The sequence below is a fragment of the Lynx rufus genome, unplaced genomic scaffold, assembly GCF_022079265.1.
Source record: "Lynx rufus isolate CCGP_SWC_20201006 ecotype Redwood Valley unplaced genomic scaffold, mLynRuf1.p SCAF_38, whole genome shotgun sequence".
Lineage (NCBI taxonomy): Eukaryota > Metazoa > Chordata > Mammalia > Carnivora > Felidae > Lynx > Lynx rufus.
In genome coordinates, this window is record NW_025814854.1 from 1,518,879 (window position 1) to 1,532,436 (window position 13,558).

At 44.8% G+C, this 13,558-nt stretch overlaps 1 protein-coding gene across 6 annotated transcripts in view; it reads right to left on the reverse strand.

Moving 5' to 3' along the window:
* The window catches only part of FAM193A (family with sequence similarity 193 member A), a 163,921-nt gene that overhangs the window by 48,696 nt on the left and 101,667 nt on the right, over positions 1 to 13,558 (reverse strand). For all 6 annotated transcript variants that reach the window (XM_047094167.1, XM_047094164.1, XM_047094165.1 and 3 more), the window contains 2 exons: positions 8,216 to 8,340; positions 3,993 to 4,140 (listed from right to left, as the gene is read on the reverse strand). In XM_047094167.1, coding sequence (XP_046950123.1) covers positions 3,993 to 4,140; positions 8,216 to 8,340 — 273 coding nt within the window. The remainder of the gene's footprint in view (positions 1 to 3,992; positions 4,141 to 8,215; positions 8,341 to 13,558) is intronic.

Genomic DNA, 13,558 nt, shown 5'->3' on the forward strand with positions numbered 1-13,558 from the left:
TGTGTCAAATAACAAATAAAGGATACGTTTTAAAAAGCAAGCAAAAACAAGTGATTTAAAGCTGTCAGCCGTCTCCCACGTCCATGCTAACTTGTGAATACTCAATTTTATTTTACAGATGTTTTGAAACCTTGAAATTACTACATAATTCCTAACCTACTACTCGATTAGAAGTGACTGATGTCCATTCCAAGGGTTCTAGAAAGACTGGTACCTTCCAGATGCTAAAATTACTCAGTTTCTGTAATTTGTATTAATGGCATCATGGTTTCTTGACAGGTGAGTGAAAATAAATTTTTGGTTGCTTTAGTAAAGAGGATGTCTTTTCTTTGTGGGGAAAAAAGGGGAAAATACCTTTTTTTCCTTTTTCTTATTGTGGTAAAATACACATAACATAAAATTTGCCATCTTAACCATTTTTAAGTGTACAGTTCAGTGGTATTAAGTACATTCACATCATCGTACAAACATCCCTACCATCCATTCCCAGAACTTTCTCATCCTCCTCAAATGACACTCTGTCCCCATTAGTAATAACTCCCCGTTCTCCCCTGCCCCCCCCCCCCCACTTCCCCGGCTCTGGTCCCCATGAATTACACTTTCTGTCCCTAAGAATCTATGGTAGAGACCTCATATAAGTGGAGTTCTACCATATTTATTCTTTTGTGTCTGCTGTATTTCACTTGGAGTCCTATTTTCATTCATATTTTTGGTCTTCCATTTAGGTCTTTGATCTACCGAGTTAATTTTTGCGTATGGTGTGAGGTAAGGTTCCAATGTCATTCTTCTGCGTATGGGTAAGTTTTGAAATCACAAAGTGTGAGTCCTCCAGTTTTGTTGTTCTTTTTAAAGATTGTTCTGGATACTCTGGGTCTCCTGAGATTGCATATGAATTTTAAGATGGGTTTTTCTTTTTTCTTAATGTTTATTTTTGTGAGGGAGGGATGCAGAGAGAGAGGGGGACAGAGAATCCCAACCAGGCTCTGTACTGACAGCTGTGAGCCCAATGTGGGGCTCAAACTCATGAACCACAAGATCATGACCTGAGCTGAAAGACAGACACTCAACTGACTAAGCCACCTAGGTGCCACAAGATGTATTTTTCTATTTCTACAAAAACAACTTTACGATTTTGACAGGGATAGCACGGAGTGTGTGGACCACTTTAGCTAATACAGACATTTTAACATTAAGTCTTCCAACGAACATGGCATGTACTTCCCTTTATGTCTTTGTTAATTTCTTTCAGAAAGTTTAATGGTTTTCACTGTATAAACCTTCCACCTCCTTGAGTGAATTAATTTATAAGTATTTTACTCATTTTGATAGTGTTGTAAATGGGATTTTTTATAATTTCCTTTGCAGATTATTTGTTAACGTACAGAAATATAACTTTTTGTGCACTGACTTTGTTCTTGATGCTTTGCTGAATTCATTTATTAGTTCTAGTATTTTTTTTTTTACAGTCTTTAGGATTTTCTACACATAAGATCATATCATCCACAGAGATAATTTACCTTCTCCCATCCCAATTTGGATGCCTTTTATTTTTCTTGCCTAATTGCTCTGACCGGAACTTCTAGTATCATGTTGAATAGAAGCAGAGAAACCAAGCAACCTTGCTTTACTCCTCATCTTAGAGGAAATGCTTCTTTCAGTCTTTCACCACTGAGTATGATGGTTCCCATGGATTTTCACACATGGCTTTCTTATGTGGAGGTAGTTCCCTTCTGTTCCTAGTTTGTTGAGTGTTTTATCATGAAAGAGGGTTAAATACTGTCAAATGATTTTTGTGCATTGACTGAGACTATCATTTTTTTTTTTTTTTTTTTACCCCCTCCACTCTGTTGATATAGTCTATTACACTGATCAATTTTCACATATTGACCCTCCTTCCATTCCAAGAATAAGTCCCACTTGGTCATGGTGTAAAGTTCTTTCAATATATTTATGAATTCTGTTTGCTTGTTTTGTTGAGAATTTTGCTCCAATGTTCTTAAGGGATGCTGGCCTGTAGTTTTGTTGTTTTTACAGTGTCTGTGGGGCTTTAGTATCAGGGTAATGCTAGCCTCACAGGATGAGTTGGCGAGCTTCTCTCCTCTTCAATTTTTTGGAAGGACTGATGTTAATTCTGCTTTAAATATTTGACAGAATTCACCTGCAAAGCCGACAGGTCCTGGGCTTTCCTCTGCTGGGAGATTTTTGATTAGTGATTCAGTCTCCATACCAGCTGTAAGTCTATTCAGACTTCCTGTGTCCCTGTGACTTAGTCTCAGCAGGTTCTGTGTTTCCAGGAATTTGTCCGTTTCATCTAAAGGGATCTGATTTGTTGGTGTTCTGTTCTGATACTGTTCACAGTACTCTTTTACCATTCTTCTTATTTCTGTAGAATCAGTAATAATGTTCCCACTTCGTTTCTGATTTTAGTAATTGAGTCTTCTCTCTTTTTCTTAGTCTATATAGCTAAAGATTTGACAACTTTGATGATCTTAAAGAACAAACGTCTGGTTTCACTGTTTCTTCTACTCTGTATTTTATCTGCTGTAATCTTTATTGTTTCTCTCCTTCTGCCAGCTTTGGGTTTAGTTTGTCTTTTTTCCCTAGATCCTTAAGTTGCCAAGTTAGGTTGCTGATTTAAGATCTTTCCTACTTTTTACTGTAAGCATTTAGAGCTGTGAGAACATGTACTTTTATTTTTTTTTTTATTTTTTAATGTTTATTTATTTTTGAGAGAGAGAGAGAGAGAGACAGCGCAAGTGAGAGCAGGGGAGGGGCAGAGAGAGAGGAAGAGAGAATCCCAAGCACGCTCTGTGCTGTCAACATAGAACCTGACACGGGACTCGCACTTGTGAACTGCAATACTTAACCAACTGAGTCACCCAGGTGCCCCAGAACATGACTTTTAAAGAAATAAATTTAATTTCAGGTTTACTTTTTAAAGTAAGACTGTACTTTCCTTCCTAGAGAAAATAACCATATTGTTGTTTTTACATACACTCCATTTTCATCAGAATAGCAGTGATAATACTATACATTACATTCCTAAATAGACATTTAATTTCAGGGACAGATCCATAAGAAAATTACTATTCCCAAAGGTTTTCTCCATTTCTGCAAAGTCTCAGTCCTTCCTTTTTTCTAAGAGTTGTCCTGAGGCATTTATGTGTTTAGTCACAGTTTAACTGGAGAAATGAAGAAAGAATTTCTAAAACCAGAACTGCATTTATATTCATCCTACCTATAACATGGAAAGAGAAAGCATCCACGGGGTCTGCAGTAGGGCAGATCCAAATCCCAGAGTCTCAAAAGTAAAACAGAGCTCTGTCAGTGCTCCCTTATCACTCCTTACATCCTGTTATCTTGGAAAGGGCGGTTTTGAATTCCTCCTCCTCTATCCACCCTCCTGCAGTTTTAGAAAGGCGGGCAGGCAGGCTGGGGTGCCCTCTGGAAGTCCCACACTCTGGCCTCCTAAGAGGCTCCTGCTGACCAGTTGCACCTGCCCTCAGGCCCATCTCCAAGAGGAGGGCCCTGCCTTCTTGGTCCTCCTCCGTCCTGCCAAGTACAATCAACTGCCAAGTACAATCAACTATGTTCTGTCTGCGCTCCTTTTCTAGATGGTGAGAGACCGAGAATGGGCTCTGAATGGCAGAGCTTTCAGGAAGTGGTTCCTGAAATTACAAGGCTCAGGAGCTCCCAGGGGCCTCATAGACTCTTGAGGGGACACTGAACCCAGGTGGCAGCCCATGCAGGGGACGGTGGGTGTAGCCAGGCCAACAGTGACCTGATTAACAGCTGCTGCCACCCTCAGGCACAACTGAATGAAGACCACTGTGGCACCGCAGAATCTCTGCTCCCTTTGGAAAGTCAGTGGCCGGAATCCCCCAACCTGCACCTACCTCCCCATTCCCTGTCACCGCACCTGCACCTCCCCGTCCCTGGTCACCCTGGCACACGTGCCTGGCCCACAACATCTCCTGGCAGCACGCACTCACCTGCTCATCGACATAGGCGTCGATCCTCTGCTGGCACTCCAGCCACTCCTCAGCCACCCTGCGCAACTCCTCCTCGGAGCGCTGGTACCGTTGCAGCAGGGTGCTGTACGTGTCCTCGTTGCACGTGTCGTGTGTTGTGGTCCCCAGCCTAGGGAGAGAGGCATCTCAGCAAAGGAAAGGGGTCCAAAGGCTCCAGGCCAGAGACGGGAGTTTTGCTTCCGTCACCTCCTCTCCCGATGTGACAAGTGGGACACCGCTAAGCACTGCACCAGGCTGCTGTGAGGCACCCAGAACAGAATCTGGAACCAAGGAGAAGCTCAAAGAAGAGCTCAAAAAAAAAAAAAAAAAAAAAAAAAAATCAAACAACACTCTTCTAAAAGACCAAGATTCTGAGGCTGCTCTGGGCTCTGCACAGTGACTGGGTGGGCCCGGGGCCTGAGAACACAGCCCTCTGGCTGGCTGTTCATCAGTCCCAGAGCAGCCGCTTTCTCGCCCATTCCTGCTTCCACAGCCTTGCTCCTCACAGACGGATTCCCATGCTTCACGCAAAGCCCATCTTCTATGTAACGTCATCCTGCCTCTCTTGTACCACTTGGAAAACGGGGATGTTAAGGGAGACCGGTATCTGCCCGGCACACATTTTTCTTCCCCCTTCTACCAGAAGTGAGAACTGCTCTCCTCCTATACCATGATACAGGTTCCATTTTGAGCCAATGGAGAGCAAAGCAGTCAGGGGTCCCGGGACATCTTTGGTGGGGTAATCGGAGCACAATGTGTAGGCACAGGGCTTACATTCAAGCAGAGCTGGACTGGAATCCAGAGAGAAAACGAAGAATGTCCTCACGGCGCATGGCATCAGTGGCTGAACACACGGGTCACTATCTAAATATTCACTTTGTAAATGCATGATAACACCATGGAAAGATACTCACGGTAACCTCGATTACAAATACCATGCATGTGAAAAAATAAGTGATAAGGAGAACGAAATGAAGTCACTTTTGGTAAGTTTATTCACAAACCTAATTAAACATTACCCGAACAATTAATATTATATATTTAAAATAAAATCCAGTTGGGCAATCGCTGCTAATACCCATAACAACAAATAAGCAGACAGTGAGGCTCCTGGTCTTGCCACAGGGAAGGAAACAGGTCTGATGAAGCTTCTGGATCCAGCACCAGCTCTCCGGCAGCACAGACAGAAAGCCTGTGCGGTGCCCTGTGAGCACGCAGGCTGCGGGGTCCACACTCTGGGCATCTCTGAAGGGTCAAGGGCTCAGGTTCTTCAACAGATAAATTACAAGGGACAGGATGGGTGGGGTGGGGACCGGGAGGTTAAAGAATTACCAAAGACATGGGGAAAAGAAGGGGTGGGGAATTGTTAGTTAACCATGATGGAGTCTCCGGGGTGATGAAAAAGTTCTGGAAATAGATACTGGTGATGGTTGCCCAATACTGTGAATGTAATTAATCCAAATGAATTGTCCACTTAAATGTGGCTAAAATGGCAAGTCTTATGTTGTACATACTTTACCACAATTTTTAATAGCTGACGATGTAATATACCAACAGCCATTGAACTGTACACTTTAAATGAGTGAATTGTATGGCATGTAAATTGTATCTCAGCAAAGCTGTTCAAAAAAAAAAAAAAGAGAGAAATAACTTTCTTGAACTTAGTTGGTTCCTTTACATGAGGTCAGCCTCGCTTAAATAATTCGTGTTTGAAAAAAAACAAAATACAAAAGATACATCAAACAAAAAACTAGGCAAGACGATGGCAACACACACCTGAGTAATATGAGAAGAAAAAAAAGAAAGAGCAGGACTACCACGGAAGCCAGTTCAGCGGCAGCTCAGGGAGAGGACCCTGTGTCTGGACGGGCCACACAGAGGTACTGACTTCCTGGGGGATGTGCTCACGGGTGGCCATGGAATGCTCACCTGCCAACAATTCATTTAGCTATACATTTGCTTTGTGTAGTTTTGTCTATCTATGTTTTACTTTATAATAAAGTTAAACACAGGCCCAGAGCCCAGTGTCAATTAAAATACTCGCAACTACAGATTTTACACGCCACAGCCGTGGTCATTACTTTAGGGGATAGTATTTGTATACAACTCATCCCAAAACTGGTACACATTGTTAAATGGGTATCTATACGCCAGAAGCTCAAACCTGAATTATCCTTGGGTCTGAAAAGGGAGTCTGCCAGGGAGCACAGAAGAGCTTTGGGCATCACCAGTCCTCCTGGGGAACGCTCTCTTGCCTCCTCCCCAGCTCGGTCCCCATCTCTATTTCCCTGGCTCCCGCCCTGCTCCCACGAGCAATACTTCAGCCTGACCCCAGAATTAGCATTCAAGACTAAAACACTGCCAGTCTCTGGAGTCTTACCATCATGTGCAATGAGTAAGAAATCTGGAACTAAGGCACAGTTTCGGGACACGTTTCAGGTACTGCTCACTCAGCCCCAGTTTGATGATAAGCCCATCACACTGACTGGCTCACCAGAACAAGAAAGTACAAGGTCCTGGAATCTTGCTGTAAGAACCCTCCCCTTCCCAAAACTCATGTCTTTTCATAAAAAGTGCTTTTGGTGGATCTCAATGTGGTGACTAGGGACAAAACCATGTTTTGCATTTCAAACTCACAATTTTGAGTATTTTCCTCTCTTTCTTCTGTGGGGGGGTCAAAGTTAGGACACTCAGGGATCCATGCCCCCACCACGGAATGTGCCAGATGCTTGCAGAGTGGACACAGAGGGAAAGGGTGGGCGGAGAAGAGGCTGTGGGGAAGGGGAAGGGGATGTCGGCAGGGGTCAGGAGCCAAGCAGAGCATAGGCCACACCCACACAACACTTTGTTCTGATCTCTCTGCCCCCATTACCTTTATCCAACTGCTTTTAGAGTTCTTCTTTCTCTAGAGGTGAGTGTTAAGTGAGAACAGTTATGATCCCTCAGATAGAATTTAGGAATATAGGAAATGAAAACTAGGTGGATACATGGGTTTCAAGAGAAGAAAAAAGTGCTATGTAAGTCAACTACGATAATAATTTATTTACTTAAAAAATAATTTCCCTTTGGGGCTCTTGGGAGGCTTAGTCGGTTAAGCCTCCGACTTTGGCTCAGGTCATGATCTCGTGAATCGTGGGTCCAAGCTGTGCTGACAGCTCAGAGCCTGGAACCTGCTTTAGATTCTGTCTCCATCTCTCTCTGCCCCTTCCCCGCTCACACACTGTCTCTCTCTGTCTCTGTCTCTCTCAAATATAAACAAACATTAAAAAAAAAATTCCCTTCTTTGTCAATCTGGTCCAAATAAATTTCAGCATGGACATTTAAATAAAGGTGACCGTGGTCCATGCTGTTATTAAGCGTCTGGAGTGTAGGAGTCTGGTCACATGTGGTTAAGTCCATAGAACAAAATCACCACGCTGCAGAACCCAGGAAGCATGCACCTGGCGAGGCAGCACACAGGGAATGCAGACCCAAAGAGGCTCCTCCCAACTGAGCACAGCCTCGTGGGAACACACACACACACCCCCAGCCGCATCAACCAGGGCAAATGCCCTGCATACTGCACTTGGCACACCCATCCTGGCACACATGAGGAAGCCCCACAGATACTCTACACCAGTAAGAAGAACCCAAGCCCTGAACAAAGGCACGGAGGGAGCATCTGAGAGACACAAATCCCTGCCCTCAGTGCCCAGGAGCCCCTTGGCATTGTCGGGTCCATGCTGGAGCCCTCCTCTCACCCCCCACACCCTCTCCCCATTCCCCCTGCACACCTGAGTGCCACAGTACGGACTACGTCACAGCCACCGGGCCAAGCCTGAGTCTTGTCAAAGTAAAATCCTATGTCCTTGTCCTTATTGACAAGGAATTTCTGGTGTTAAATCTTTTTTTGCCCCAAGTTTTTATTCAAATTCTAGTTAGTTAACATATACGGTAAAATTGGTTACAGTGTAGAATTTAGTGATCCATCACTTTGCGGTGCTAAATCTTAGAGGCATTGTTGTGGAGTTTGTTATTCTAAAGTTTAATTGTATTGCTCTCAGGGTTTTGAGTCTCTGTCCAAACTGTATTTTTCCCTAAGCCCTGCGACTTTTTGGGCAAGAACCTGCACACTGCAGTGGTGTTCAGATGTACACATGCTACACCACAGGGAAAAGGCCCATGCTGTCACCTCACAGAGACACATGCAGATTAAGACCAGATACCTGATCTGTGACACCAGTGCCGGCAAGTTGCTCTGGAGAAGTGGCTCCGAAAAGACCAGGTTTTCAAACAGATGTTTATTATGCAGCTCCCACGTCACCTGGAACTTTTTCAAGTGTTCGTTTTCCTAGTTAAAATAAATAAATAAATAAGCAAACGAAGATGTACTGTGCTGATGAAGACTAAAAACTTCCCAGAAGAACCCGCCCCTGCCATCCTCTACACAGGCCCAAACATCCTGTGGACGAGGGGTCACTGCTCCCTGTGCACCCAGAGCACAACCTGATGCAGGTATCTGGCCACACGCACACGGGACCCCCATCTCTCCTCCCTTCTAAACCCTTCACACAGAGAAAGGGGGTAAGACACACACAGCTGAAGAAACAACAGAGGGAGAGAGAAACACATGCGTATATTTGATGGTCATTCCGTACAACTGTGCTTCCAAAACACACTGCAAGCCCTACTCTTCACACAATTTAAGTGCACACAAACCCTCTGATATGACAGGAGAATCATTTTCTTGCCTGTCTTGAGAAATCTCCCATTCTGATAGATGCAAATAATTGCCCCACTAGTGATATGCCGTGAAAAGTCAGGTCTTTCCTTTCCCTAACAAACGCAGCCAAACTCATCAGTTACTTGAGACATCTTTTAAACATTCAGGAGTGTCCTGGCCATCACGGAGGGTGACATCCATTTGCCCTCAACGCAAGGTGACCAGGAGAGACAGCGGCACCTTCCCTAAACGCGGCATTCACTTCTACCGGATCTTGCTACAAGCAAATGCCTGTGTGGGAAGCGATGCTTCCACCAGGAAGCTACAGGCGTGCGCTACCTGCGTCTCACCGTCTCACGTCCACAGGGAGATGCTCCCTCCCTAAGCAACCGCCAACTCTGGGCACTGCTCAGCAAGATGCAGCCAACAGTCCATGAGACGAAGTACTCACAGTGAGCACCTTCAGTGGTCTGTTCCACAAGTTAGCCAAAGTGAATCAAAGTGATCACACCTGCAGATGTCAGTAAACGTCCACCCAAGAACACTCCATGTTTTGCCCCCTGATAACGGGCTGGCACGGGGGCTGAGAGACTGAATTAAAACCATCGTTTCCTGTTCCTGAGCACAAACACCAGTGAGACAGTGCTCAGTGCACAACAGTGGCACCACCACACTGCAGATGTGTGTGTCCGCTCCACCACCTACAGTGCTCTCCTCATACCCTATAGAGAGAAAGCTGGTTAAGGAACCCGCGATGCTTGCAGAGAACCTCAAACCCCCAGTGTCGTCCATGTTTCCACAGCTTGCTCTCACTCCCGTAGGTGTGCTTTTTCAACACCTGTATTCAATACAGGAACAGTGGCCCAGGAACCAATAAACTCAGCCCCATTTCTGGAATGAGAAACTGTTACCCCAAAAATGTACTAAGGACGTGGCCACAGAGGACATGTCGAACATGCCACGTGTCACGGACCTCAGCAGAGACTACTCTCTGCAGGTGCTGTGCCAGGTACAGGAACACAAAGACCAGAACCGTAGGTCCCTGCTCCCCAGGAGTCACCAGGGGACAGAGTAGTAGGCAGTGATCCGATTCACAATTCGTCTCTACAACAGAGAACGTGTAGGAGCTAAGGCAGCAGCCAGAGCAGTCCCTCGGCCAGCTGAGGGGGGCTCCGGGGAAGACGTGCACTCACAGCTACAGAGGGGGCGGGTGGAGGGGGGAGCAGCGCCTGTGTGTGAGTGTGGCCGGGACTCGGTGCTGCCTGAGCCAGAGGCGCCGAGAACAAGCTCGCCAATGACTCAGGCTTGGGCTTTTATATCCAGGCTAGTTTTACTTTTCACATTCAACTGCAAGAAGGTTTTGGGATTTGGAAGAAGAAAGAGAAGATATTTACAATCAAGTTCTGTAACAGACCTTGAGAAATACCAGGATCGTCAAGATTCTTCTGTCCTTGTGGATAGAAATTCAGATTTCATGATTACTGCAGTCTAGCAAGGCATTTCTTAGTGGGAAGCATAACTTTAGTCCTAATTTTATTTTAATATTTAAAATAAACTTTTTCCATCGGGCTCTGTGCTAACAGCTCAGAGCCTGGACCCTGCTTCAGATTCTGTCTCCCTCTCTCTTCTCTGCTCCTCCCCCGCTCATGCTCTCTCAAAAATAAACATGGAAAAAATTTTTTAAATAATAAATAAAATAAAAATAAAAGTAAAAATAAAAAATAAAATTAAATTAAATTAAATTAAAATAAAATAAAATAAAATAAAACAAAACAAAACAAAATAAAATAAAATACATTTTGTTAAATGTGACCCTATCGGGGTACCTGGGTGGCTCAGTCATTTGAGCATCTGACTCTTGATTTCAGCTCAGGTCACAATTCCAGAGTCATGAGATCAAGCCCCTTGTTGGGCTCTACACTGAGTGTGTAACCTGCTTAGGATTCTCTCTCTCTGTTCCTCCCTCAGCCCCTCTGCCCCACTCATGCACTCTCTCTCTCTAAAGATAAAATAAAGTAAAATTTAATTTAATTTAATTAAAAAAAATAAACTATGACCCCATCATCCTCTGATTCTCCAGGGCAGTGTGGAATAAACCCACAAGTACATTTCCCATGAAAGTCATGTTTTTAAAAATTCTTTCTATGTCTAGATGTATGCCATGGGTTCTGCAGAATCAGAAAAACAGGAGATGTTTCCAAGAGAAGCCAGTCGAGTTAGCAGAGAACTTAGCAGGCAGGGTTTGCACAGCAAGCCAATTTGCTGCTTTAAGGAAAATAATTGGCCGATTTGTGACCAATCAAAAATCAGAACTTTGGAAAAAAATCAAGCTTTCAAGCAAAAATCAGAACTTTGGAAAATTGCCACTGTGGCCTTGAAGCTTCTCCATTCTGATAAGGATCAGTGGTGACAGTAACAAAGGTCACTTTTTATACTGAATATCATCAGGAAGATGTGCACTAAATTATTCAGTGAACCAGTATTTTCCAAATAACCAATGCATGATGCTAGAAACCCATGCATGGGCACATCCACTCAAAGTGTGGGCTACAATAATGGTTCTGATGTTAACAATACAGTCAGCTCAAGGGTTTCAGAGTCTACACTGCAACTAACCATTAACAGGCTCTGGGGGCATCTGCGTGGCTCAGTCAGTTAAACGTCTGACTTCGGCTCTGGTCACAATCTTGCGGTAAGTTTGAGCCCGAGGTGGGTTCACTGCTGGCAGCGTGGAGCCTGCTTCAGATCCTCTGTCCCCCTCTCTATCCCGCTCTCGCTTGTGCACGTGCTCTCGCTCTCTCTCTCTCCCAAAGATAAACATTTAAGAAGCACTAAGGCACTGTTGTACTCTCCAAGAAAAATGGCTGAAAAGGCTACTAAAATACTCCTCCGTTTTCCAAATACACATCTGTGTGAGGCAGGATTTTCATCAATAACTTCAGCCAAAGCAACCTATGACAACAGCATGAGCGGAGAAGCAACTAGAAGAATCCATGTGTCCTCTGTTTGAGCCACAAACTATGGAGATTTGCAAAGATGTAAATGACGCCCCTCTTCTTACTAAATATGCTTCAGAAAATAGTTCTTTTTGGGGCGCTTGGGTGGCTGAGTCAGTTAAGTGTCCGACTTCGGCTCAGGTAGTGATCTTGCGGTTTGTGAGTTCCAGCCCCACGTCAGGCTCTGTGTTGACAGCTTGGAGCCTGAAGCCTGCTTTGGATTCTGTGTCTCCCTTTCTCTCTGCCCCTCTTCCATTCATGCTCTGTCTCTCTCAAAAATAAACGTTAGGAAGGAAGGAAGGAAGGAAGGAAGGAAGGAAGGAAGGAAGGAAGGAAGGAAGGAAAATAGTTTTTATTTTAAAATATGTGCTATTTATGTTATGTAATGGGGCTCATCTCAAAAGTGCTTTAATAGTTTTAAATTTGTTTTAATTTCAATACAGCAAATATTAACAGATAAAATATACAAAGACAGAAAAGCCCTTTGGAGTCCTCAGTTTTTAAGTTTAAAGGGCCCCAAGTCCAAAAATGTTGAGAACTGCTGCCTTCAGACACTAACTTTAACTCAATCTTAACTCAGCTGTGTCAATTTTTTATCCTGCAAAGATCACCGGCTGGGCCTGGAAGGATATTGTTACAACTGTGTGAACCTTGTTGGATCCTGATTTGAACGCTCCAACCATAAAAGAGGTTCTGGAGGTAATTGAGAATTTTTATATAGACTGGGTGTGAGTCAGTGATAAGAAGTCATAGTCAGCTTTTGTGACACGACAAGGTTACTGTGGTTACCTGGGATGACGCCAAGCCCACTACGTGCACGTTGCTTGATTTACTGACATGACAGCCTCCATCACCATAAAGTGACCTGTGGGCTTGGGAGTTGCGATACCCCACCGACAGCACTTGTTGAGACCACAGGCCGAGGAGGCAGTTGGTTCACAGTTACACACTTTTGGGGGAGGCTGTACTTCACCTCTGCCCACCCCAAGATCATAACAGGCATACGCCCTTGCCGTCCCTCCAGTCTGAGGGCCTCTCCTTCGCTCTCACAGGGAGGTGGTGGCCATTTGCAGGCCCAGCACTGCGTGCGGATGCCACCCGGGGTTGGACCTAGGCTGTACATCCTGTCTTCCAGGATTATAAATCCTTGGAGCGAATGGTGGCTTTGGGGCACACAAGTTACTCAGAATTCCAGCTGCCGATGTGTTTTTCACCCCTAAGGCTTCTTGCCTCTCATGCCACCTCAGCAATGTGTTGTAAAAGCTCATATCTTGTTTTAGTTTCTGTCATCCAGTAATTCAGTTGTTTCCCTTGAAGGAAGGAAGCGTTCAAGGTATCTCGTCTGCTGTACCACTGGAAACCAAAGAGAGTACCTCCATGTGCAACCAAAGTGACATAAATCACCGACCAAACAACTACATTTTGTTCTTCGCGCTTACGAATTTTTCTCCAAACCACAAGAAAATACTTCTATGTAAATTTCTAGGAATTTGCTCCAAGAAGCAGGGTCCAAATCGATCTGTTTGGTTCCAGAGCCATATTCCACTCTAACTGCCTGAGGAGGGCCTGGACTTAAAGCACCAGCTCGGGCACTGCGGTAGCACTCTTCACTGCTATGCATGAAGTTCAGACAGCCAGGAGACACTCTTAACTTTGGCTGTCCCCTCTCACAGCAGACTCAGGAAGGTCTCAAGGTTGTGGTCACAGAGGAGACGGCACTAGATGTGAACTTCTGACTTACTTTCAGTAAGTCGAGGCAGAAGAGGAAGAGTTGCACGAGACGCGCCAGGAAGGAGTGCGGTGTCAGAGGCAAGCCTGGCCCCGCTCGGGGCGCTGGCATCCAGTTGCAG